The sequence below is a fragment of the Silurus aristotelis genome (assembly GCF_946808225.1).
Source record: "Silurus aristotelis genome assembly, chromosome: 19".
NCBI lineage: Eukaryota > Metazoa > Chordata > Actinopteri > Siluriformes > Siluridae > Silurus > Silurus aristotelis.
The window spans coordinates 7,512,939-7,536,134 of record NC_139592.1 but is presented as its reverse complement, the minus strand read 5'-3'; the positions used below and the strand labels follow the sequence as shown (position 1 = coordinate 7,536,134).

Genomic DNA, 23,196 nt, shown 5'->3' with positions numbered 1-23,196 from the left:
TAAACTTCCTCATAGATAGCTGTGCTGACCTTGGACTTGATAAAACACAGTGGACTACCAGCCGATGACATGACTCCTTAAACCACCACTGCAAACTTTACACTGGACCTCAAGCAACTTGGATTCTGTGCTTCTCCTCTCTTCTTCCAGACTCTGGAACCTTGATTTTCAAATGAAATGCAAACATTTTTTTTCTTTCATCTGAAAAGACGACTTTGGTCCAGTGAGCAACAGTCCAGTCCTTTTTGTCCTTTGCCCAGGTAAGACACCTCTGATGTTGTCTCTGGTTCAAGAGTGGCTTGACACAAGCATCAGTTGTAGCCCATGGATAGGACTGTGCGTTGTGGCTCTTGAAGCACTGACTCCAGCTGCAGTCCACTCTTTGTGAATCTCCCCCAAATTCTTGAATGGGCTTCGTTTCACCTTTGTCTACCACATTTTTTCCTTCTATTCTTCTTTCCATTAAAGAACAAATATAACAATACAATAAATTCATCCAATGACTCTCAAAGTCCATGTCCTGAATGGTCCTTTAGGGCCACAAGGCCATGATTTTGTGTGTGTGCGTGTGTGCGTGCGTGTGTGTGTGTGTGTGTGTGTGTGTGTAGGCTTGGGGATAAAATATAAAAAAAATAATTAAAAGTTAAAAGTAAGATCTGTAAGCCTAGGCAGTTAATTTCTATATTATTATAATTACGTTATATTAAAGAAATGTACAGTATAGTGTACATATTTTAATATTTCAGTGAATTAGAAAATAACACTCTAGTAACTAATAAGCTTGAAACACAATGTAACATGGCTTAAAGATACTTTTTCAAAATCGCATCAAACGTGCCACAGCTTCCTCATTCTATCCCTCTGCTCTTTAATTACAGAGATATGATGCAAATGAAGCCTTTTTCATCAGTGATCATCTCAGCTGATAGATGATCCTCAGAGCTGCACAGAGCCACGAAGGCCATTCTGAAGAGCATTCTCGGAAATCTAGGTCAAGTATTCTTCAGCTGAGAACACTCAAAGAGGGCAAAATTTTTGAGTACTTGGATGAAAGATCTCCCCACACATCTCTGCTTGTCTCACTCATCACTAACATGGCTTGCTTTTATAATAACTTTTCTAATTTTTCATTTGAAAGGTTTAAAGGAATACACTGATTATATTTAACATAATCTATCATCAAATGACTGACCACCAATGTTCCTATAGATTGTAAAAGTATATTTAATATGTATATCTGTTTATAATCTATTTTATTTCATGTCATGGAAATGTTATTTTCAGACTTTCACCTCTTGAACTCCAAATGAATTCACTCTGGGAATATGGGTTAAATTAATAAGTTTGGGCACCCATGGACAAATACTTTTTTTTTTTTTTTTTTTTTTTTTAAGAATTAAAAACTTAATTTTTTTCTGCAAATGTTAATGTACAGTTTGGTGACTTTTAATGTGGCATGTGTGAAAGGTTGGACACTACTAGCTCAGAATCTATCTATCTATACATTTGCTTTTATAGATAAAGCTAAAAGATCCACCCCATAGTTGGCAAGATGCAGTTTAGACAAAATGCTGCTTCTTTCACGTCCAAACGTACCTTTCATAATTGTAGTCAAAAACATAAAATTTTAGTACAAAGTACTAGAATAACTCTTTGTGTCAATCCATCTAATGACTGTTCCATGCTGACCGCTTTAGCAAAAGAAAAACATAGTCATCATATGGGCACTTTTATTTCTATTCTTGCCTTAAGTTTTACAGACAACAAATCATCAAAGAAAATTGATGTGTGCAATAGGTTTTTATTTGAACAAAATGCTTTTGCAGAGGTTTTTACTGAATGTGTTTACTAAATAATGATAGATTGGGCACACACTGTACAAATAAAAAATTACACAATAGGATAAGTAACATAACTGTAATTTTCTAAAAAAATTTTATACAAGTACAGAACCTAACCACCACTACTAACCAGAGACACTGACTGTTGCTAATGACGACGACGATGATGATGATGATTAATGAGACCATAGGATATATGGCTCAACCCTAATAGTTGAAACGTCAAGCAGTGGATAGATATTGTATTGTAGCTCTCCAGTCTTACATCACCATAAACTATCTGGGGTGCACAAACCTTTGCATCTAACTGTATTCAAGCGAAGGAAAAAAGAGGCCAGAGACAGCACTCTTCTCTTTTTCATCTGTCGACTTCAAATCAGACTTTGATCCTTTGATGCCTAGTAGGCATCAAGCATACTTCAGCTTTTCATCTGTATAAAGCCTTGCTATAGAGGGATTAGTGTTCAAGAAAGTAATTGGCTGTTGAGCTTGGGGATTGAACCTGTTTTATGTCAGAAATACCAGAGTTTAGAGATGTCTAGTTAATCCCTAGCCCTATGTGCACTAGTTAGGAGTGTGTTTGTTACTCAGATGACCGTGCAACAGTATCGGGTTTGCGATCATCAAAAATATAATTGAAACAAGTCATGTCACTGGAAATTCCACAAAGCTTCCTTGCTTCAATCCTGCATTTGTGAGTGGAAAGTTTCATCCGCTTCCGGTTAGCTTCTGATCTTTTCTCTTAATGCTATTTTTGCAGAATTGTTCACTTTGACATTAGGGACAGTTCTGTATGTACAGATAATGTGGGAAGTAAAATATGAATACACTTGACACAAGATATCCGAAGGATTCGACCATTTCTCTCCATACAGGCTGCCCAGGTGCTTGTTCAGTCTCTTGTCATTTCAAGACTTGACTACTGCAACTCTCTGCTGGCAGGTCTTCCCCTGAACGCTATTCGTTCACTGCAAATGATCCAAAACGCAGCTGCACGACTTGTGTTCAATCAGCCCAAGTTCTCCCACACCACCCCACTGCTGCGCTCCCTTCACTGGCTTTCAGTAGCTGCACGTATCAGATTCAAAACACTGATGCTTGCACTGACACCTCGCACTGCACCACGCTGTCTGAGATCCTCAGCACTGCTCGACTGGTACCACCTTTTCTCAGAATGAGAGGTAAGTATACTTCAAGGCTTTTCTCTGTTCTGGCACCGAGGTGGTGGAATCAACTTCCCCTAGATGTCCGTACAGCAGAGTCTCTGACTATCTTCAAGCGACAACTGAAGACCTACCTCTTCCTGAATCACTTAAATTAGTACTTTCCAAGTTTGCTTTGTAGAATTCAAGAGTTATATTTATATTAAGTTTGTAATCTTGCATACCAGTGTAGATTTATTCATTACTAGAGACTCAAAGCACTTTTTGAACATCGCTCTGGATAAGGGCGTCTGCTAAATGCCGCAAATGTAAATGTAAATGTAAGATATGATTTCAATACATTTTCCAATGCAGGATTTCCCACGAGTTGAAACACCTAAAGTTATCAGTTACAAACAAAACAGTTTTGAATTCAGCCTGGAATTAGGTTTCTAGTTATTTTATGTTTATTATTATTTTTATTCCCTAGTTTCCTATCAGGCTAAATATTAATGTAGTAAAAGCATTACAATTCTAACACTGACGCTTGTAATGTTCTTGATGTAGATTTGGATTAATGGAGAACAATACTTCCCCCTTGTGGTAAAGAAAATTGCTACCCTGCTCCAAAGTATAAATTGAGTGTAATAATTTACATTCAGTTAACCAATCATTAAACCCTAAACTCTAACGTTAATAACATAAGAATAAATTTAATATTCATGTCTATTTCAATGTTAACTAAAACACCTGAAATAAACATTGCATATCATATCCTAAACTAAAATGTGTATTGTGTAAATTCATTTACAGCTTGAAACCATCAAAAAGTTAATCATTTGTTCAGACTCCCCTCAAGTAGTAATTTAGATTATACATTTTTGCCCTAGCTTTAAAATGTCCACATTCCAAGCATTCTTGCTGTTAATAAAATAAAATATCACTTTTAAAACACGTCATATTTCTAAACTACATGTGAAAGAAACATTTTATATATAAAGCATCAGGACTATGATCCAATTAAAATGTTCTGACATTTGGCATGAAATTCATCTTTTATTTGAAATAATGTTTAAAATAATATTTATATGCAGCATGCATATTTATTTCCCTTTCAGGAACTCGAGCTGCGTCGAAGCGCTTTGGGAACACCCCGCGTTGTCCACGTTCTGAAGAATGTGTGCAATTAGTCAAAAATTGGACGCTGGCCATCACTGGCGGGGTGATGTCACGACCCGGAAGTGTAAAACGCACTTGGAGTGAAGCCGGAGCCAGCTTCTGTTTGTTCACTAAGCGCTCTGTGTGTATGTTTGGTCAATCGTTTGTCAAAAAAAAGGAGAAAAAAAAAGAACAAAAAATAAGAAAAAGAAAATGGAAGCAAGCAAGAAAGTCAAGCACATTTTTTATAATTTTTTTTTATTGTGTGTGGCTTGCTTGCGAGCGGAGCATGCTGTCAGTTCTTGAGGTAGCTGACTGCGAGCATTGTGACTGTATGTCTCTGCGCAATGCTCGCCACTGGGTGCTTTTTGAGGAGGGTGGTCTTACTCCTCGTGGGTCTGGCCCCACTCTTGCCAAGGCAGAGCATCAAGCTAGTTCATGGGGTTTGCAGATATACCTTGCAGAGTGTTTTGAGACGGGCTTGTCCCTATCTCCAACCTCACCTGCTTGGTCCAGCGCTCGCTCGCAGGCTTCTGAAGGATGCCTTTCCGCGGCTTCTTTGTTCTTCGGGGTCAGAACTCACTCCACCCGGAGTGTCTGCCTCAAAGGCTTGGTCCTCTGGAGTACCCCTCCAAGCCATTTGCAACACTGCAGGCTAGTCCACCCCGCTGACTTTTGTCTGGTTTTATAACCTATATCCTGGCCCCTCTGTCCTTTCGGCCTAGCTGACAGAGACTGGTCAGTCTGGTGTGATTGGGCACTCGTTCCCAAAGCGTTTCGACGCAGCTCGAGTTCCTGAAAGGTAACGTCTCTAGGTTACGTATGTAACCCTAGTTCCCTGAGGGATAATATTATTAATAATTAATAATATTTGGTATTCCATTTCTTACAGCAACAACTAGGTTTTACTAAGTATATTTTCCACATTCATAACAAATGTATTCTTAAATTCCCCTGATTAAACACGGCTAAATTAATGTCTTATTATTAAAAACAATATTGGTTTAATAGTGTTAAATCAAAGTGTAGTTGTACACAATCTGTGTTAAGAAAACATGATGTATACAAGACACTATCTAACAGATTACAAGATGGACACAGCATTGTTTTTTAATATTATTTTATTAATTCAAAATCTCAAAGCGCAATTTACAAAAAGGAATAACTATCAGAAGAATGGTGTATAAACTGTATATAGGCACATTGTAAAAACTTTATAAACCTGCTCCTATATCCTTCAGTATTCTGTACATACACTGTATTTAGTTAGCTTATTTCTTTTGTCTAATACTCATTTCTATACGCACTCTGTATTTATTTATTTATTTATTTGTATTTATTTCTTAATACTCATTTATGTATGCACTCTGTTTAAGCAGTACTGAATATTTGTATAGTATATATTGTAACACCTCAACAGTCAGAGCGCATCAAATGTCCAAAAATAAATATGAAATATTTATTTGAAGTACGAAAACACACACAAGGATATGGTTCATCATCTATAGCTGTGTATTACATACGTTGATGGCTAATGCACAATAAGTAATTGTATGGCATTGAATAAAATGCTAATTTTTTATTATATACCGTATATTCTGTATATAAGTTTATATAATATATTTTGTGTTTTAAATGTGTGGAACATTTACAATAATGAATTGTGGTTATTATTCTGAATACACAAGTGTGAACAGTCACACTACAGGTAAACGGAATACACATGGGGTAAAAGGGGCCTGGTCCAAATATACTATATTGCCAAAAGTATTGGGACACCTGGTCACAAGTTTGGTATGTGATTTTTGAGCATTGCATTCCACATTTAGTCCCGATTTTTTTCTTATAATTTCCTCCACTCTTCTGGGAAGTGTGCTTATGGATATTTGTGTTCATCAGCCACAAGGGTATTATGAAAGGCAGGTACTGATGTAGGTGAGGAGTCCTGGGGTGCAGTCAGTGTTCCAATTCATCCCAAAGGTGTTTAGTATGAGCTCAAAGCTCTATGAGATCAAAGCTCTATAGCAGGCCATTCAAGATCTTCTTCTCCAAAGCATGGAAAACAAGATCTTCGAATAGCAGTTCACAGGGGCATTTCCATGCTGGAACATGTTTGGGTTTCGAAGGTCAAGTGAATGCTAAAGTTTATTATATCTGAAGACGTCATATACAATTGAATGTCTCCAGTTGTGGTAACAAATTGGAAAAGAACCACATATAGCACGAAAGGTCAGGTGACCCAATACTTAGTGTAGCAATATAGTGTATGTAAAAAAATAAAATATAAATAAAAATGCAAAGCAAAAATAGAACTGTTTTTTCAAAGTAGCATGTATAGATTTGTAGCATTAGTACAGAATGTTTTCAAGTTTTCATTCCTCATACCATGTGACAATAAAGATTCATTAAGTAAAACTTGCATCACCATCATTCTGCTCAATCTGCTTGATTCATAGAAAACAAGAGAAATCCATAGATTGGGTGAAGCTCATTGTAAAGAAAATACTAAGTAATTTTCTCTCAGAGAGTAGCAGACAAAGAGAATTTACTTTACTTAATTCATGAAGAAAATAGTGTGGAAAAAATGGTATATGATAAAATAATAACCATAAAGCCCAGTAGCTGGTTTTAGGTATATCATGGTATAAGCCAGATCAGTTGGTTTTTATCAGTTTTCTCATGAATAAATCTGGTGTATTGTGTTAAAAATTGTGTAGTTCTTCAACAGAATTAGATATATACTGCTAGACCAAATCATTCTGATTTTGGGTATGTTTACATTTACCTGGCTGCTGGAAACTGCTACATTGTAATTAGCAATACATTTTATAGGTGAAGTGATGCAGTAGTGTATCCAGTGTGCACATCTCTTTTTACAGGCAATGCAATGCAATTGCAAAATCAAAAAAAAAACAAATGTCTGAGATATATATATATATATATATATATATATATATATATATATATATATATATATATATATATATATATATATATATATATATCTCAGACATGGTCCATTGAGAAGCTACTCTCTTGCTCTAAGAAATAACAAGAGAACACAAACAGGATTCAACCACAGGTTTCCTATCTTGCTGATAGATCTATTTGAAAGTGGGTGTTATCAAAGTTTTATATAGAGCTACTATGGCAAGGTGAGAGAAAAACGCACGGCTCAGAGCTGTGAGTCTGTGCCCAGCATGTTGTGTTCATTTGGTCCGTACTTCTCGGAGCCTGCATTCTGCCGGAACCCTGCTGAGATCTCATCAAACGTTCGGCCCTTAGTCTCAGGCACCTTGAAGTAGGTGAAGATGAAAAATATGAGCAACAACACGGTGAAGATGATGAAGACGTACGGGCCTGTCAGTTGCTAAACAGCAAAAACAGCAAAAGAAGACATGGTTAGTCACTATACAGTATTTATCTGCTATACAGTATAAGCACAAAGAAACTATACCTATTAAAAATTCTGTTCATTGTCACATACCTCTACATACTGGAAGCACATTCCTACTATGAAATTGGCCGTCCAGTTGGAGAAGCCAGCCACAGCAAAGGCAGCAGGTCGGGGGCCTTGACTAAAGAGTTCAGCCACGATAAACCACGGAATAGGACCTGGGCCGATCTCGAAGAAGGCCACAAAAACAAAGATGGCGACTATACTGACATACGAAAGGGCTGGGACTTGTTCCTAGAAAGAAATGAACGAAAATGGCCAAGCCATGCCTTTACACAGGTCATTTAAATTGTGTAAGACAATCCTTACAAATAAAAAGCTGTACATTTAAATAATGTGTTATCAGTTACCTTTTACTTAATTTTAATCTAATATAGACTGGCACCCAAAAACCTGCCATTGAGCACCTTCACCACAGCAGATGTCTGTGCAGAGCTCACATCATCATCAAGACTCTTCACATCCCAGTCACAAACTGTTTAACCTCCTTCCATCAAGAAGGAGAAACAGGAACATGCGCACCAGAACCAGCAGGTTCAGGGGCAGCTTTTTTCCATCCACCATCACACTACTGAACTCTACACTACACCATTAGATCACTGTACAAACACTGTATATAACTACTGTATAATTATACATACAATGTACATATTGCATATTGTATTTTTTATACCCCTCATTCACATATTGTGCCTTACATACATCTGCACTACTATTTTTTATGTGTATCTATATACACATTACTGTACATCCTGGCTAATATTTCACATTTACATATATACAGTATATCTATATATATAGTGAGGAAAATAAGTATTTGAACACCCTGCTATTTTGCAAGTTCTCTCACTTAGAAATCATGGAGGGGTCTGAAATTGTCATCGTAGGTGCATGTCCACTGTGAGAGACATAATCTAAAAAAAAAAAAAATCCAGAAATCACAATATATGATTTTTAAACTATTTATTTGTATGATACAGCTGCAAATAAGTATTTGAACACCTGTCTATCAGCTAGAATTCTGACCCTCAAAGACCTGTTAGTCTGCCTTTAAAATGTCCACCTCCACTAATTAGATGCACCTGTTTGAGGTCGTTAGCTGCATAAAGACACCTGTCCACCCCATACAATCAGTAAGAATCCAACTACTTACATGGCCAAGACCAAAGAGCTGTCCAAAGACACTAGAGACAAAATTGTACACCTCCACAAGGCTGGAAAGGGCTACGGGGAAATTGCCAAGCAGCTTGGTGAAAAAAGGTCCACTGTTGGAGCAATCATTAGAAAATGAAAGAAGCTAAACATGACTGTCAATCTGCCTCGGGCTCCATGCAAGGTCTCACCTCGTGGGGTCTCAATGATTCTAAGGAGGGTGAGAAATCAGCTCAGGACTACACGGGAGGAACTGGTCAATGACCTAAAAAGAGCTAGGACCACCGTTTCCAAGGTTACTGTTGGTAATACACTCAGACGTCATGGTTTGAAATCATGCATGGCACGGAAGGTTCCCCTGCTTAAACCAGCACATGTCCAGGCACGTCTTAAGTTTGCCAATGACCATTTGGATGATCCAGAGGAGTCATGGGAGAAAGTCATGTGGTCAGATGAGACCAAAATAGAACTTTTGGGTCATAATTCCACTAAACGTGTTTGGAGGAAAAAGAATCATGAGTACCATCCCAAGAACACCATCCCTACTGTGAAGCATGGGGGTGGTAGCATCATTCTTTGGGGGTGTTTTTCTGCACATGGGACAGGGCAACTGCACTGTATTAGGGACAGGATGACCGGGGCCATGTATTTCGAGATTTTGGGGAACAACCTCCTTCCCTCAGTTAGAGCATTTAAGATAGGTCGAGGCTGGGTCTTCCAACATGACAATGACCCGAAGCACACAGCCAGGATAACCAAGGAGTGGCTCTGTAAGAAGCATATCAAGGTTCTGGCGTAGCCTAGCCAGTCTCCAGACCTAAACCCAATAGAAAATCTTTGGAGGGAGCTCACACTCCGTGTTTCTCAGCGACAGGCCAGAAACCTGACTGATCTAAAGAAAAAGATCTGTGTGGAGGAGTGGGCCAAAATCCCTCCTGCAGTTTGTGCAAACCTGGTGAAAAACTACAGAAAACATTTGACCTCTGTAATTGCAAACAAAGGCTACTGTACCAAATATTAACATTGACTTTCTCAGGTGTTCAATATATATATATATATATATATATATATATATATATATATATATATATATATATATAAATATATATAGATATATATCATCTATCATATGACGATATATATAAAGGTACAACAGTAGAAGGTTATTAGGCTATGCCATTGAAAGAAATGTACAAAAGCAGAATAAACAAGTAAACTCTGTCTGTCTGTCTGTCTGTCTGTCTGTCTGTCTGTCTGTCTGTCTGTCTGTCTGTCTATCTATCTATCTATCTATCTATCTATCTATCTATCTATCTATCTATCTATCTATCTATCTATCGCTGGCTACAACATACAGCATGTGCTGAAAATCAATTGCATATTTTGTACTTTACCAGATGCACAGTGTAGATCATAATTTTTCTAATTTCTTCTTATTATGTATTCCTTATATCTTTTTATTTATTGTTTCTTGAATCCTATGTGATTTGTAGCTGGCATTACTGCCAGAGCTGCTGTTATGGGAAATTTATTCTATAACCAAACGAGACCTGAGAATTTAGCACTGTAAGATAAACAGCAATTTCTCTATACTGATATCATGCATAAATTAACATATATTATTTCAATATATATTTTACGCTTTGTAGGGATCAACACTGCCTTACACTTGCAAAGCTTGTATTAAAAAAATCTAAAAAACATGTATAATTTGTATTAAACAAATTAGTCGGGTTAATCCAAATTATAATAATATTTAAAAAAGGTGGTCAAGTAGGAACTCACAGTCAGTGCCATGGCAATTGTCATCAAAACAGCAGACACAGCCATTCCCATCAGCCCAGTGAGGTGCAAAGATCTCCGTCCTGCACGTTCCACCACAAACAGCTGCAAAGGTGTTACAAATTGCATTCAATAAGTCACACTTTTAAAAAGTTGCATGTGCAACTCACCTTAATATGACACCTAATTAGTCTATGATTGTGATAGTGGTGTTGAAATAACATCTGCAACTTAATCATAAACTTACAATCACTCATAAACCTACAAAAAAACTTAAAACTGCACCTAAGTCTTGAAGGTGGACCTGCAGTAGCTTTATTTAGGAAATGCAAATTAAACTTACAGACACAATGGTGAATACAGTGTTCACAACACCAGCACCGATGGTTGCATAGACTGGCTGAGACACTCCTGCTTTCTTGAAAATATTAGTCGAGTAGTAAAAAACCTACAAAAGCAACAGGGTTAAATTAATCTCTTGAGAGATTCTTGACTAAGGCACAATTTGGGAATTACAATTGACTAAATAAATCAATAACAATATCAGCATAACTGCACAAAACAAAATGAAAATATATATAGTGCAATTGCGCAATTACAAAAGTAGTAGAATAAGTGTAATTGTTTTACTTCTGAATTTTATTATACTGTGTGTTGTATAAAATGTATTTGTCTTTTTTTTGTGTGTGAGTTAAAAATATTAAAACTTTTGCAAAAAAAGGAAATAAGATTTTGCTTCGTCCACATAGCGGAACCAAGATATATAACTCACAGCATTGATGCCAGAGAATTGCTGTGACAGCTGCAGCATGACAGCGACGAGGAGTGGCTGGCGATAAAGTGGAGACCGGAATAATTCCAGGATGGTCACTTTTTTCTCCCTCATCATCTGCCGGCTCTCTTCCTTCATCTCCTGGATGTCCTCTCCAACATCTTCAGTGCCTCGAAGCTTCTTTAGAACTACCAAAACAATTCCATTCGAACATTTGTAATAAGGCAATTTTTTCAATATTAAATTTACACGCATACATGTGTTTAAACAGTGGTGTGTAGTAGGTTAAGGTGTTGTCACCGGTCCTGGCTTTGTTCTCTTCATTTTGGATGATGAGCAGGAAGCGAGGGCTCTCAGGACAGAAAGGCAGCAGGGCACACTGAATCAAGGCTGGGATGAAGGTGAAGCCAAGCAAGAATGGCCACAATCTTGCATTTCCCATTATGTACTCAATGCCAAAGATCTTCAGCAAATGTCATAATCAATGCAAAGTGAAAAGAGATGAACCTGAAGCACTTAACAAGGTCTAATTAGTTTGAAGAGTAGCATACAGTCATATAAAGCATAAAATCAGTTTTTTTTTCATCACATTACCTGTGCCATCAGGATGCCCACGACAATACCCAATTGATGCAGAGTGCCCAGAGCTCCACGTAAAGCCGTTGGAGCAATTTCACCTACATACATGGGCACAAAGCCCGTGGACAGCCCGGAGTAAAGGCCCACAATAAGCCGGCCAAAGATCAGCATCTCCCACGATGCAGCCAACTTAGAGAAACCCATTAAAGCAGCAGCGATAAATGCCAGGATATTTGCCAAAAGCATTGAGTTTCGCCTGCAGACAGACAGAGAAGAGATGACTACTGAACCTGTATCAGTCATATACCAGTGAACAGCACATATTTTAACAGGCCTCAAGTATTCTCCTGGAACCCCACCTGCCCAGACGATTGACAAACAGTCCTACGGAGAAAGAGCCGAAGATACCGCCTACAGAAAAAATGGCGACAGAAATAGCCCAGAGAGTGGTAAGGGAGCTTGGAGGGATGTATTCTGAATACCGACTGTGCCAGGTCTCGTTGTAGAAGTCTTCAATGGTCTGCAATAGATAAAATTAGTGAGTAATCTGTGAACTAAATATCTGAATGAGGGATCTAAATCTCTATTATCTGTAAATGAGATTATAACTAAAAAGTAATAATATCTAAAAATAATTTATTAATGACCACTTTATTGTTCCTACACAATCATGCATTTATCCAATCGGCCGAATATGCAGTTGCAGTGTAACCAGGCAGATACAAATGAAAAAAAATTGCCTGTTAAAGTTTTCATCATACTGTACATCAGAATGAGAAGAATCCGAGTTGAGCTGACTAGATATGGTAACTCTAAAGCTATTGGCAGAGGTACAAATACTTTGTTACTGTACTTAAGCAGTTTTTCAGGTATCAGTGCTTTACTTCACTGTTCCTTTTTTAGTCAACTTGTTGCTTTCACACATTAAATTTTTACACAAATATCTGTACTTTCTACTTCTTACATTTTCAAACCAGGCTCATTACTTTAGTTTTAATCTATTTGGTGAAATATCAATATTGTGTTCTTCTCATTGCAGGCCGTTTTCTGCGACCTATTTCTGCTAACACCGTGTATCATTTCCTAGCTATCACACACCACAGATGTGGGCTAGTTTACGAAGCCAACAAAGAGCAAAGCAGAAGGCAACAAGAAGTATAGCTAACGTGGATGAGACAGAGGGAGTCGGCGATGTAAAAATGACTGAAAATAATCACATTCCTGATCACACCATCTTTTCTCTGCTTGTGTTCTATATGGTGGATGTTCAGCCTGGATACATTCATTAGGTAACAAAATTTAAAATTCGTTTTTGTATTTATATATTAATTAGGACTAAATTCCAGTGTTTAGTTTCAGTCCTGATCTAGAACCTAGATCCACTAATGCCCAAAAAACACTATATTGTGATTAGAACTAGACCGTAGCAGTAATCAGTGTTGCAAAATCTATTATTTTTAATGAATTTATCAAATGAAATTCAGATAAAGTGTATTAATGTTTGGCAAGCCACACAATTACAAATAGAGTTGTTATATGTTATTATCTATCTATGTGGACTATGAGTATGCTTTAATACAATGTATTACAGGTCAAATGTATATAATAAATACTTAAATAGATATAAGGTGGTTTTGGGTTTTAATATATGGTTTGGAAATGATTGTGAATGTGTTTATTAACCAGTGCTTTAGTTTTGAAACAGCTGATTTTTTAAAATCCTCAGAATCTCATCCTTTTCTTTCAGTCAGCAGAGGGTGTCATACTCCACACTAACCAAGCACAGTGAAATATTCTTGTAGTTATTTGCTTATATTAAAAGAAGTAAATGTAAAATTTAGAGATTTCATAGCATTTGTATCATTTTCTTTCATCATAGAGTTCACAGGTGACAAAATGGCATTATGTGTTTAATCTGACTTTAATTAATATATGCAAATTAGATTTCTAAAAGATATAATTAAAAAAAATTAAGAAATACAATGTAAATTGTATCTCTTTTGTGTTCCTACAATATTATCTGTACTGTATCATGAGTACAGATGGCATCAGAGACATCTTTATTAAATACTTTCACAAGCCCCAAATTCCAGTTAAAGCTTATCATTATTTGAACATTATATTAACAGGAAATTAATTTCAGCCTACACCAAAGGGCACAGTTTTGGTCCTGATAGGGCTCTTTAAAGATATTGATTTAACCTATTAGCTTAAACCATGTTCAGTAAGTTTGTTAATGCAGAAACATTAAAACTTCAAATTGTACTATCTAACAGATCATTTGTATTTGGCTAACACATACATTATTGAAATAAATTAAATAAAAAATAAATATAAATAAAAAAAAACAACTGTAAGCTTAAATCTATTATTCTTCCATTAAAGACATTTACAGAGTTATTCATTCTGATACTTAAGATACTCATTTTGTTACTTAATCAAGTCAAGTCAAGTTTATTTCTAAAGCGCTATTTACAACAGACATTGTCTCAAAGCATCCTTACCGAATTTAACAGTTAAGAACGATGTGCTCATGATGTTATCCCTGATGAGCAGCCATGGCAACTGTGGCACGGAAAAATTTGGGTGATATCAATAGTGTGACTTAATCTTCTCTCCAATTTGGTCAGCTGCAAATTCCAACCTATAACTCCTATGTTCTAACAATCACCAGCTGGTAAGGTTAAAGGTTAACTTGTGCTTTCTTTGTGATGTGCATGCAATCTAATGCTGCTCATGCTGTGTCACAGTAACACATGCAGAGGAAAGTGTTATCTGCCTCTTCTGCAAGCATGAGCCTACAAATACCCAAGTTGGTTTAGTGTTGCTATGACTGGCGTAGAGAGATGCCCCTGACTTCATGCCATGGATGACTGCTGTATTGTTGGTATTTGAAAATTTCCTGACAATAAGACATACACTTGTCTTTTGCCCAATTTAGAAGCCATTGGGCTTCTAAATTTTGTTATCTGGCTTTAACTTTTTTGTTTGAAGGAACTTGTTTGAAGGAAATGGACTGTGCTTACCGTCTGAGGTGCATTAATGACACCTGTGTTATAGCCAAACTGCAAGGATCCGATTACCGCTGTCCCAACAGCCACCATTAGCTGCACTGTTACATGCTGCACACAGAAAATAAAAAAAAATTGCCTTTAAATATAAATTACATGAACATATTTTGCATTACAATTATTCAACCATTTTTGGAGGACTTTCTTTCAACAGAGTGCTGTTTGTGCACAGCAAAGCACATATGCACTGGACTCAGTGTAGATAATCCTTAGCTAAATGTCCATTGGAAACAATGGTGGATAATCCATGTATTAGGGACAGAGTGGTAAAACAATGTGCATGAACATGCACTTCATATTTTATTGGTTTTTATCATTACTGCAGACACATTCAACTTTATATATACTGAGATAAATGTTGTCATTCAAGTGAAATGTTTAGGTAAAAAAATGTGTGTTGTGTAAATGTGCTTGTTCTGTAATGCTTTAAATAACGCTATAGTAACCAAAACATATCTAATTTAACCTGCAGGGGGAAAAAACTTACATTCCACTACAGATTTAGCAGTGATTACTAGATTTCAAATAATCTTAGAGTAGGACTTTGTGGGTTATGAGGGGTGACGTGAGAATTATATGAATGTTAGTGTTTATAAGAGCAGTTGACAGATTATAAAATACTGTATTAAATTCTATCTGTAACATTCCTTTGCAAATTATCTTTCCAGATTATTTGCAGTAATAATCAAGCACTAAGTGATAGGTAATATTTAGAGATTTAATATTTTTTTAAACTGTATGTAGTTTATTAATAACATACTATTATAAAATGCATAGTATAAATAATGCAGAATAATGCAGAATAATGCAGAATAATGCAGAATAATTACAGATTGTATTGAGAAAGCATAGTTTCATGTACCATTGTTCATAAATCAACATGCAATTAAATCCTAAAAAAAAATATATATATATATATATATATATATATATATATATATATATATATATATATATATATATATATATATATATATATATATATATAATAAGGGGTCTAACCGAAGTCAGTTAATGGTTAAATAGAAGTACAACACAACAGATATTAGCAATGAATAATTGGTGGTCTAATCAGTGCAAACATTGTGATATGTTAAGTATGGCACATTTCTGCATTGTGGACCTCTTTTTTAACTGCTTATAATAGCCTTGAGTAACAGCCTTGAGTAATGTAGTGTAACAAAACAAAACCGTTTATCACACTTGATACAGCTCTTAAATATGAGTAGGAATTAAAAAGCTTGACAATGCATGAAAAAGCACAACATGCCATGAATGGAATACAAGCTATTGTGGTCAGTCTTGCTCTTAATCATGATTGCATAACGTTCATCAATAAGGCTTTCTTTGTTAATGAGGCAAACCTGCAGCTCTCTAAGTGTGATCTCATTATTGGGATCTGGGAACGGATAAACTCAAACATGCACGTACACACCAGCTGATGCGAACAATAATTATTCTCCCATTGGCCTGCACCCACAATGCTAAGCCTTTACGTAACACATACAGCGCTAGCGCTGCCCCTGATGCAATGTTTTGATGAGGGGGGCTTAACACACTCAAGGTAAGTAAATTGCTTGCAACGCAGATGTGACTGACAGCACTGACAACTTGGTTACACCTTGGCTCTAAATCTAGCCAGTTGGGATATCAAGATCAAAAATCTCTCATTAATGTTTCTTACATCTCCAGTCCTCAGGACAATACAAATCTTATTAAAATATGTAGAATAATATATAAATTATAGGCAAAACTGAAGATTTTTTCTACTTACTGATATGGCCCATATGCTTAGTGTTCATCTGGATTCCTTGTGTTAATACAGGTTAGAATGTAGATTGGTTTTATTTTGTCTGACCATGATATCGTTTTATCGCAATTCTTTACAAGGCACGCTGATATGCCTTCACCATATCAGGCTTCATGTGCATTATATTTCCAAAAAAAAGAAATGTAGACAGTACTGTCGTCTTGCATTATCTGAAATAAATTAATAATGCTTAAATCTATTTTTTTTTTTTTTTAAGTTTTGTTACAATTTTGGGTGAATATTGAAATAAACTCTTGGCCCAAACAAAACAGATTGCTTAAATCTTTTATAAAGGACAGGTAGGGTCTTTGTTTAAAATTCATGCAATCGATCTTAAAGCCATTCTGCAATAAAGCATTTTCATCAATGGACAATAGAAGTCCCAAAGAAGTAAATGATTATGGATAGAGATTATAAATCACTCTGTATAAATTCATCCCTTATTAGTTTTTACTTAATGAAACAAAGGCTATTTTCACTTGACTATTGTCAATAAATCACTGCTAGTGTCAGAAATAAATGAAGAGTTATGTAAGTGGATCTAAATGCATCTATGTTAGATGTTTATAGTGTGCATCTGCTTTGTTCACAGTGGTCCTTTGAATGCAAATCTAATAACAATGTGGCTTTATTTTATCTCAAATAACAGCAATTGATACAGCGCATCATTTCATACTCGGCTGGTTGTGACATATATACCTCAGAAAAGGTCACATAAATATGCAGGTTCTCTGTAATAGCTGTTTAATAAAGAGTAGTGTTGGGGTCAAACACACACACACACACACACACACACACACACACACACACACACACACACAGTATAACTGTACTACCTCCAAGGCTCTTTGCTCTCTCTGAGACTGGCATACTGTATGCAGCCTTGAAATCTGCCATTGCAGCTTCACCTCTCCCCCAAACAATCTAGAGCGGGACATACCTCTTTGCCTTGCCTTTAAGGACACAGACAGCTCAAATATTCCTTTGGGAAGCAGAAGAGTCTTGGAAAAAATCTTCTCATCAAAAGATTCTCATGCTTGTTACAGTCACGATGGAAGTCACATTGAGCACAGTGGAGCATTACTGTACTGTAGTGCATTTTACTTTATTTGAAAAAACAGTTTAGCTCAAAGTTTAAGTTCAAGTTTTATTTGTAATATGTACAAATGTCAGTGGCAGTTTGTACAATGAAATTCTTAAAGTTTTCACATTTTCCAGCTTGTCAGGAAGCTGGGGTCAGAGCGCAAGCTCAGCTATGGTAAGACACCCCGGGAGCAGATAGGGTTAAATGCCTTGCTCAAGGGCTCAACAATGGCAGCTTGGCAGTGCTGGGGCTTAAACAGCCCCCCCCCCCCCCCCCCCCACCCCCCGCCCCCGACCTTATGATTAGTAACCCAGACCCTTAACCAGTGAATTACCACTGCTCCTAGATGAGCTGTATAAAAGTCTGGTACACATCATGAACAACCAAGACTATGTCACTGCAAACACCAAAATATTAAAATGTGCAAAAAAAGTGATTACATGTTAATAGATTTTTGCTCACGTAAAATGCTAGCTATGAAGCGAAACAAACATTTAATAGGTCCAGATAAATATAAATAGGCCTAACTAAAGCATTATCATATATTTCCCAATGATTTAATTCTAATGTTCAGCTTAGTTATATATTTTTTTCATACTTTTTTAGGAATCTGCTTAATTTCTGAGGAAAAAAACAATATGTATTAATTCTAGTGCATGTCGCAAACACCAAAGACTATCATATGTATTTACTCCAGTGTATTGCTGCAGATGAAATAAGTATTTACTCCATATAATATAGAATCATTTAACATTTAAATGAAACCGGACAAAATATAAATAATGTCAACAATAAACACGTTTTAAAGTTATAAGAATATTTTCAAAATGACAGACATTTGTAAATTTTTATTTACTTTTTTTTGCGAATCAATAAAAAAAAATATATTTTCTGAAAATATTTTTTTCTATAAATTCTATATGTATACAAAGTCGAAACACTAACTGTCAAGAAATACAACTTTCTTCTTGCCTATTTTTTTTTCCAAAGTATTTCTCTGATGACACTGATGTCATATTTTATGTAATATTAAAGTTATTTTACTTGAAGCAGGATTTGTGTTTATATTTTGAAATGTTTAAGGATGTAGGTTGTTGTTACAAATAGTCACGCATTAATGGACACAGACTGATAGGTATGGAGAATAGAAGTGCAGTTCTGGGTGAATGCATCACCTACACGGAGAGAATCATTACTTCATCTTACCTTTCTGTTCGAGTCCATCGTGGAGAGTTTATAAGGAAACAAATGACAGACGGATGATTTCTTTTTCTTTTTTTTTCTTTGTAAAATAAAATAAAGTCCTATAACTTTCTTCTTTAGAATAAAATCATCAATAAGCAACCGACACTAAAACTTTAAATAAATACACAACAATGTAGTCTAATAAAAAGTAACCGTTAATTCATAATTTTTTTCCATTCTAAAATGTTTCTTCTTCTCTGCAGGAGTTGCTTCTGAATTAAACTTCTAGTGTGTTTAGAGAGCTATATTTCTGTAAGAGCTGCAGTACAGTGGGATTGAACAGGTGGGAGGCGTGTCTCGAATCAGGAGCGCGGTGATTGGCTGCACGTTCTCTCTGCAGATGACGCATGCACTGTGCGTGCCTTTCTAATAGATTTTGATAGTATATAATATAAAATAAAACATTAGATATACTGGGAAAAACTAAGCCACATGTTTGGCATTGAAAAAGATATAAAAGTAATTATGCTATCGGTGCTTTATTAAAAGGGTTTTCATCTGGCAGTCTATATTGCAAATATTTAAATAAACTTTTTTTTTTTTTTGCTAGGTATGCCTTCTTTATGTGCCAATTATATGCCTATTTATTTATGTATTTGTTTGTTTGTTTGTTTGTTTGTTTGTTTGTTTGTTTGTTTTACATGAGGTGGATTTTCCTCAAGGATGAATAAAGTTATCTATCTATCTATCTATCTATCTATCTATCTATCTATCTATCTATCTATCTATCTATCTATCTATCTATCTATCTATCTATCTATCTATCTATCTATCTATCTATCTATCTATCTATCTTTTAGAAATATAGCAATCATGACACGTGATATTTCTATCATCGTTGTTAACAACTTATAAGCATATCATTGGCCATGTCGAGACACTCACTGTGCAGTTTTCCTAACTAGCTACATGTTCTAATCACAATGTATATGAAATTCATTTTAATAATAATATTTAAGTAAAACAAATATTACACTCATTCCACCTAAATTTACCTTAATAATCTTTTTACTAGACATCATTTATTACACAGCTTATAGACTCAAACATCCAAATAGAGACTGCATTGCAGAAGTCTCAATAGGACGTGTGAAACACACAACACAGACTTGAATGAATGCCACTGTGGACAGTGTGCCTAATAAAAATACTAGCAGTCAATAAAAGCCAGCTGCAGTGATCAGTTTGATTAATTTCTAATATGGGAATAGACTGACAATATTTTAGCCTTCATGCCTAAAAACATAAAACATTCCCTTTTTTAGCAGAAAAAAATATTGAATTGTTCTTATAAAAAAAAATAACAAAATGTATATGTGTATGATTAGCTTTAATACAGCAATTTTAAATGTGCTTTAAGCTATATGTAAATTTTATAGTTCTTAAGACGTCATGCAAAACCCTAAACCTTTGTTCACTGCAGGGGTGAATCAGGTGAAATTCTAAACATAAATAAAGCAGATTTTGTTCTTTTGTATAGTTCAGGAAAAACGCCTGTACCTTCACCAAACAAAAGTGAGAGGAAAGCCGTTTTGGTTCCGCATGATTAAATCAGTTTTCTTTGAAAATTATTGTAAACAAAACAAAGCCTTATAAATCAAAGTCTGGGTGAACTGGGAGTGTGTTGAGAGGCTGGTATTGTTCAATGATTCAAAGAACTAGTGGTTCCTAAAAAAAAATTTCGTTTTTGATTTTCAACCTTCAGTTTTCAAATTAAATATTGACAATGAATAGTACTGAGCCTTTAACCACTCTTGTTTATATAATGTTATTTTGTTTCTTTGTCATCTATAGATAAAATAAGTGATTTCAGATTGGATGTGATTTGTTTGATTGGAACTTTGTTTTGTTTTGTTTCTTCTAATTATATCATACATCCTATTAAAGATTAGCTGGATTTGTTAACAGGGTAAATCACGCTATAATTTTACCATTTACTCCATCATCATTTTATAATATGTCCTGCATTTTCTTTGTTATAATCTCAATAATAATCTATAACTAGCTTTCATTGACAGTCATGAAGATGATTCAAGCTTTTAAAGCTTTGCCTTTGTTTTTTTTATCTCTCATATTGCACATTGTATTTATTTGTTTGCATTCTTTGGGCCATGCATTCTTTGGCGTTTGTGAGTATACTGCAGGATATTGCAGAGATTATTTGTAAGCATTTGCAATCCAACATGATCTCAAGAGACATCAATACTGAAAGATATTGAAGAGACCTCGATTGACCATGCCACAGATTGTGGAATATGATTAAAAATATGTCTATATACACATCAATCCATCTGGTAACCTGTGTCTGTTATGATTGGGACTTAAATCCAAAGGATATATTATATATATTTATATATATCTTTTGGATTTAAGTCACAATCATAACAGACACAAAGTTTTCCAGATGGATTGATGTGACTATAAACCAGCCTGTGATTTCCCAGGAGAGGAGATGAGGTTTCTAATCTACTGCTGTGTCAAACTCAAATACCTCTTCCTGAAAGCACTAACTATTTTTAAACTTATCAATGGCTGTGATTACTGTGCCATAAGAAAAGTGTCAACACTGTGGTGACTGAGTTATAAACACTAAACAGAACTTAAGCAAAAAGGTCATGCTCTACTTTAAGAAGAGCAAGAGTGTTTCCTCTGTGCATACATTTAGATGCCATTTTTTGCTTTTTATAGAATAGATCAGTTCAAATAAGATGTCTAAGATGACTTTGTAAAAAAATAAAAAATAAATGAAATACGTATCATGTTGTGGTATGTAGCTAATGGCTACCTTAAACTCATGAGGGATAAGTATATGTAGGGACATGACTCAGTAATCTGCATGGTCATGTGACTTGAGTTTGAGCGTCTCCTGGAACGTGCTTGCCTGCACTCATCACACTGACTTACTTTGATATGATCATCCTAATTTGGATATGCACTAGGATGAAATAACTGCACCCTTTTCAGAAGAGAGCCTGTGGCAAGGGTGGTGTGATGTGAGCCTGCTGTAAATAATCTCTAAATGGATTTTTTTTATGTAAAACCATAAATAACAATTTGTTATTAGTTAAAACATTAAAATCATTTTCTTCAGTGTTAACAATTTATGAAAGAAATCATTGTCTTGCAGCTGAGGCGGTTGCACAGTTTAAACAGAGGCTCCAGTCTTTGAATGAATAGTGGATGGGATCATCAGAATGTGACCAATCAAACCAAACTACATCATTATCCCCTTAAATCCCCATCTCTCTTGTCTCTTTGACCCAGGCTTTTAAGTTCATGGCATACAACAAAGGACATATTCCAACAAATTAATCAAACTTTTTATGCACTGGAATTGGGACACTGTAAGACTGAGAGGTCCAATACGGTTTTCTGGAGAGCGACATTGTATTTGCCGGAACCCCTCTACTCAAGTGGTTAATTAAGATTTGGCTCCAGTCTCCATCTGAAACTAGGTGAAACAGACAGCGAGCCCATCACAAATCATTAGCCAGAATCCTGGATTGAAAGGTTCTGTGCAGTTGGCATGAGCTCTGTCAGTGTTGTGAATCTTGGGCAGAACACTACCTCTTTGTTATGGTACTGGCTCAGCAAGATCCAGAAGGGTTGAAGTCTCAGTAACATTTCCATCCCAAATACATTTTAAAAACAAATAAAGATCTTAAACTGATCTTTTTGCAGAATGATTGATTCTAATTATTTTGGCAAAAGTATTGCAAGTATTGCATTACATTTTCCACCACTTGAACTTGGATACCCAAACCTGTTACAGCATGACAGTGCCTATATATATATATATATACACACACACACTTTCTAATTTGTGAAATTAGAAATTTTTCGGTACAGGACTTTGAAATGCAATCCTTTTTACTTGCGGAACATAGTTAAAAATCTATCTGAGTGATCTATATGAATCTGAGTTTCCTCAGGAACATTTTAAGTGGCGGATATATATATATATATATATATATATATATATATATATATATATATATATATATATATATATATATATACAGTATATGTGTGTGTGTGTGTGTGTGTGTGTGTGTATGTAGAAATAGTGTAATGTGCTCTCCCTGCCTTTGGAGGGAGCTGTG

At 35.6% G+C, this 23,196-nt stretch overlaps 1 protein-coding gene across 1 annotated transcript; it reads right to left on the bottom strand.

Annotated features, from left to right (window-relative positions):
• Positions 1-7,075: 7,075 nt before the first annotated feature.
• On the bottom strand, positions 7,076-19,342 carry slc2a1a (solute carrier family 2 member 1a). Its single transcript, XM_083569898.1, has 10 exons — positions 19,055-19,342; positions 14,910-15,005; positions 12,243-12,403; positions 11,899-12,139; positions 11,605-11,767; positions 11,305-11,492; positions 10,876-10,980; positions 10,536-10,637; positions 7,629-7,832; positions 7,076-7,511 (listed from the first exon to the last, which is right to left on the bottom strand). Exons 1-10 carry the CDS (start codon positions 19,070-19,072, stop codon positions 7,317-7,319), a joined length of 1,473 nt encoding a protein of 490 aa, XP_083426024.1. The 5' UTR covers positions 19,073-19,342; the 3' UTR covers positions 7,076-7,316.
• Positions 19,343-23,196: the final 3,854 nt, after the last annotated feature.